The 5249-nt window shown below is 50.8% G+C and overlaps 1 protein-coding gene across 1 annotated transcript in view; it reads left to right on the top strand.

Annotated features, from left to right (window-relative positions):
* Positions 1 to 5249, top strand: part of CUNH6orf132 (chromosome unknown C6orf132 homolog) — a 25938-nt gene that overhangs the window by 15499 nt on the left and 5190 nt on the right. The window contains 1 exon segment of the mRNA XM_007458316.1: positions 4519 to 4594. Coding sequence (XP_007458378.1) covers positions 4519 to 4594 — 76 coding nt within the window.

Genomic DNA, 5249 nt, shown 5'->3' with positions numbered 1-5249 from the left:
GCCTCTCACCGCTGTGGCCTCTCCCGTTGCGGAGCACAGGCTCCGGACGCGCAGGCTCAGCGGCCACGGCTCATGGGCCCAGCCGCTCCGCGGCATGTGGGATCTTCCCGGACCGGGGCGTGAACCCATGTCCCCTGCGTCAGCAGGCGGACTCTCAACCACTGCACCACCAGGGAAGCCCTGGGGCTCTTTTTTTTTTAATGCTCACTGGTTCCCAGCTTCAGAGAAGCTGCTGTGTGGGGAACACACTCCGTACCCTCACACTGCCCTGCAAAGCCAGGAAACAACTAACCGGCTGGGCTTCACCCAGCTGGGGACGTTGGGTGCCTGGAGGGGTTTCCTGTGGCTCTCACTCTGGGGGCCTGTCCCCCTGCTCCCCCAGCCTACAGCAGTGTCCCCAGCCGTGCCTGGCTCTGACTCTGACTCAGGGTCATCTCCTTCACCCCCTGCAGCTCCACACCTCACCCCGAAGTGCCCCCGCCAGGCTACTGGAGGAATCTGGTGAGGAAGTTTGCATTCCACAATGTGTCACTAAGGCACCGAGCTGGCCTGTGTCCAAGGCAACCGTGTGTGGCCCATTGGCCAAGCCCTTGGTGATCCACCCTTGGGGCTTGCCTGGGTTCTGAGGAATCCCAGGCATGAGGATGTGTGTGTCCCAGGCCCAGGGAGGCCAAGGGGGCAGGGCTGGGCCCATCGGTGGGGTAAGGCTGTCCCCTGAGCCCTTGGTGGTGCAGCGGGGGCTAGCAATGGGCTCTGACCCCCTGTGACATTAAGGCGGAGACAACCTCATCCTGAATAGTGAATGCTTTCGTCCCTTCCTCCTTCCCTCTTTCCTTCCTCCTTCTCTTCAACTCTGAAATGTCTGTGGTTGAAAGGGCAGTAGGAGATTCCTGGCTACCTGATTTTGACTACGGGGAAGTGCCCATGTATCTCTTCAGGTCCAGCTGGGCAGACACATCCCGGGAGCTGTGCCCAGGCAGAGTGTCCATGGACTCAGGCCACTGCTCACCTACTTTGCCTTGTTAGGGCCTGAGGGCCAGGACCCCGGGGAAGTGCCCTTCCTCGAGTGCTTCTCTGCAGGATATCTTTAGGTGTGGGGTGTCACAACAAACCTAAGGGAGGTGAGATCAACCTCATCTTACAGATGAGAAAACTGAGCCTCAAAAGGCGAGAGGGGGGCACACTTCCCGACCACTGACCTTGTGTCCGATTCTGTCTTTGAGATGATGGAGTTAAATTGAGATTGCCAATCTGGGGACTTCCCTGGCTGTCCAGTGGTTAAAACTCTACATTTCCAGTGCAGGGGGCACAGGTTTGATCCCTGGTGTGGGAACTAAGATCCCCCATGCCACGTGGTGCGGTCAAAAAAAAAAAAAAAAAAAATTGCCAATCTGGTCTGCCTGCCTATAAAATCCATGCTCTTTCTTCTTGATTACAAGAATTAAAAAAAAAAAAAACCAAAACTATGTACTGTGTGCTTTTTTAAATTATGAAGGAAACAGAAGTTCATTGTTAAGAACTGAAAATAGAGACAAGTATAAGGAAGAAAATATATATAAATATTCTTGGAATGGCACTTCTGCCCCCAGCCGCCCTGCCAGCTAATCATTGCTGGGTGACTTTTCAATATATGAGGCTGTGAGGGATTTTAAAGGGCTGCTTGACTGAGCTGGGGAGCTGGTTTGCACCCCTCTGTGAGGTGCGTGAGGTGACCAGCGATCTTAGCTTCTGGGTGTTGTCCAGGTGTGGGGACGCAGAAGGCCTGAGGCCCAGTTCCATGGGGAATGAGGGCCAGGGCTGGACTCTACCCCAGGCACTGAGCAAGGGCTGCTCTGTGGCAGCAGTGCCGGGAGTGGCCGTGGCTTCAGTAGTTATGGTGTGCGGGCTCAGTAGTTTTGGCCTGTGGGCTCTAGAGCTCAGGCTCAGTAGTTGTGGCGCACGGGCTTAGTTGCTCTGCGGCATGTGGGATCTTCCCGGACCAGGGCTCGAACCCGTGTCCCCTGCATTGGCAGGTGGATTCTTAACCACTGCGACACCAGGGAAGTCCCCAGAATTCTTTAAGAACAAGAAGTTGAGTTGTTTGTTGCCCTCAAATGGCCAGAGAGTAATTCTGAGATTGCCCTTGGTAACCCAGGGTCTTGTGGATATTTCTGAAACATCTACCATGAATCCCCCTTCTTATATATTAAACCATTAAGTCTAGAGAGTTAGCACCATCAGCCCATCAGCGAGTAACAACTTGGCTTACTATGTGTCCCGCTTTGGGGGATTCGTGTAAAACATGTCCCTGGGCTCCAAGGAGCAACCACATCTTATTGGAGGAACTGGGGTAATATCTAGAGAGCAAACAGAAGTCCTCCCTATGGAGCTTGGCTGTGGGTTGCTCTGAACAGGGTAGGTCAATGTGGGCTGGTGCAGACAAGGGATGGCTCCTTAGGAATAACAACAAGAGCTACCATTTATTGGGCTTTCACTACATGCCAGGAGCTAAGTGCTTTTTGTGTATTGCATCACTTAATCCTCACAGCTTCCCTAGAATAGGTAAATTCTATTTTCATCACAGTTTCATAGTCAGGGAAACTGAGAGTTTACGTCACTGGCACAGTCATACAGCTAGTAGGTGGCAGAGCCGGAATTCAAATCCAGGCAGTCTGGCTCCAGAGCTTCCCCTTCCCTGCTACCATCTTTCTAGAGGGGCTCAGTGAATCCTTGCAGGATGAGAGACTTAGATTTTAGAGAAGCAAAATACCCAGGGGTGGGAGCGCCACAGACCTGGGTTTGACAGCACTGGTCATGTGACTATAGATAACTTACCAAACATTTCTGAGCCTCCACGGTCTCTGACAAATGGGGATAGCTTCTCCACAGAGTGGTATGATGGCGATCATATGTTTAGAGCACAGAGCAAGGGGTGGTATTGTTAGAAATGGAGGGTGGGAAGAGGAGCACAGCCTGACCAGCACCCAGCGTCAGGGATGAACGTGAACCAGATGTGTGGGTTGGAAGGATCCTGGAGAGGGAGTTGGTCCAGCTAGAATGCAGGATGGCTGTAACAGGTGAGTGGAAATAAACATTGGCTGGGAAGGATGAGGCCAGGGTGTTGAGGACCTTGAAAGTGACCATAAGATGCTCCACAGCTCCTCCAAAGGACAGGTGTGTGGATGTTGTTGACATATGGAAATGTGTGTTTGGGGGAAAAAAAAAAGAATGTAAAATAGTATGTACAAACCGACAGCTGTATAAACGCGTTATGGTCTGCCAAGCTTAGAGATCAGAAGGGCATCTGCAGTGCTGTCGATACTCCAGTTCACCACTTTTTACTTGGGTACTTTTCTGTAAATACCTAATGAAAACTAAGCGTGAACAGGAGGCCAGGCTGAGGGGTTTGGCTTTTTATCTTGTGGCCATCCCTGGGGAGTCACGCAGAATTTTTTTGTTTGTTCTGTTCTAACTGAGATACAATTTATATACAGTTGATTCTCATTATTTGCGGATTCTGTACCTGCAAATTCGCCTACTTGCTAAAATTTATTTGTAACCCCCCAAATCAGCACTCAAGGTGCTCTGGACATACGCAGAGTAGTGAAAAATTTGAGTCACCTGATGCACACGGGCCCTGCTGAGGTCGAACAAGACACTTTGCTTTCTTGTTTCAGCCCTCATGCTGTAAATAAGCATCCTTTTCTATTTAGTGCCATGTTTTTTCATATTTCTTTGCTTTTTGTTGGTGATTTTGCTATTTAAAATGGTCCCCAAGCATAGGGCTGATGTGCCGTCTGACATCCCTACATGCGAGGAGGCTAGGTGAGGTGCCTTACAGAGAAAATACGTGCCTTAGGTAAGCTCCGAAGGTGTGAGTTATGGTGCTGTTGGCCATGAGTTCAGTGTCAGTGAGTCAACAATAGATATTAAATAAGGTCTCTTTAAACAGAAACACGCATAAAACAAAGTTATGTATTGATCAGCTGATGAAGGTGCCTTGACCAAGGTTTACAGGAACCTAACCCTGTATTTCCCTCGGGCATTTATTTATTTTTTTTAACATCTTTATTGGGGTATAATTGCTTTACAATGGTGTGTTAGTTTCTGCTTTATAACAGAGTGAATCAGTTATACATATACATATGTTCCCATATCTCTTCCCTCTTTGTCTCCCTCCCTCCCACCCTCCCTATCCCACCCCTCCAGGCAGCCACAGAGAACCGAGCCGGTATCCCTGTGCCATGCGGCTGCTTCCCACTGGCTGTCTACCTTACGTTTGTTTCCCTCGGGCATTTTGATCCAGTTTTTGCTAATTGAGTGTTCGCAGCAACTTTATAGACCCTAAATACTGCGAATAACAAGACTCGACTATATCATAAAATTCACCCTTTTAAATGAGCCCTTTTACATTTTAGTATACTCACAAGGTTGTGCAACCATCACTGTGGATTTTCCAGCAATAAAATGGCCTCACGGAGTAGTGATTTAAGAACCATATGTCTTTCCCTGTCCCCTAACTGTTCTGCTCTCTTTCAGGATGCCCGGGAGAACCATGGACTGGCTGTGCCCACCCCCTCTGTCCCATACAACTTTGCAGACAAACAAATGACAGGTAAGAGGACCCTAAGCTTGGGGCTTGTCTATCTTTCTTTTTTTCCTCCTTAAGCCCAAGCATCTGGTCCCCCCTCCCCAGCTGGTGAGAAAGCTGGAGTCCCCAGGCCTCTTGGCTGCTGGCTGTTGTGGGTGGGAGATGAGGAGAGCCACGGCTGGCTAAGGCCTGGTGGGGGAAGGATGGTGAGGGCCGAGGCCAGAGCAGGAGCAAGTTAAGCGTGAGTGGTAGAGAGAACCCCAGAGTCAGGCAGACCTGGCTCCGAGTCCCAGCTCCCCTGCATACTAGCTTCGCTCCCTGGGGCAAATCACTTAACCCCTTGCACCTCCGTATCTTTCAATGAGCCACGGGCAAGACAATTCCAGTTCTGGAAGAGTAAACTAAGTACTGGATGGGATGCAGGTCACTTCTTGTCATACCCTGCTCAAAACCCTCCAGTGACTTCCCTTGTCACCCAGTGGAAGGGTTCTTGCCAGGACCGCCAGAATCTGGCCCTACTCGGCCTCATCTCCTGCCGGCTTTCCCGTCTCATGCTGCTCCGCCATCCCGGTCTCCTTGCTGCCCCTTCAACATCCAGGCACATTTCCACCCTCAGGTCTTTGCGCTGCGGTTCCCACTGTCCTGACTGCGCTTCGCCTGCACGTGTGCACAGCTCTCG

Source organism: Lipotes vexillifer, unplaced genomic scaffold (genome assembly GCF_000442215.2).
Source record: "Lipotes vexillifer unplaced genomic scaffold, Lipotes_vexillifer_v1.1 scaffold4, whole genome shotgun sequence".
Classification (NCBI taxonomy): Eukaryota; Metazoa; Chordata; class Mammalia; order Artiodactyla; family Lipotidae; genus Lipotes; species Lipotes vexillifer.
The sequence above is the reverse complement of the archived record's forward strand: the minus strand, read 5'-3'. Positions and strand labels throughout refer to the sequence as shown.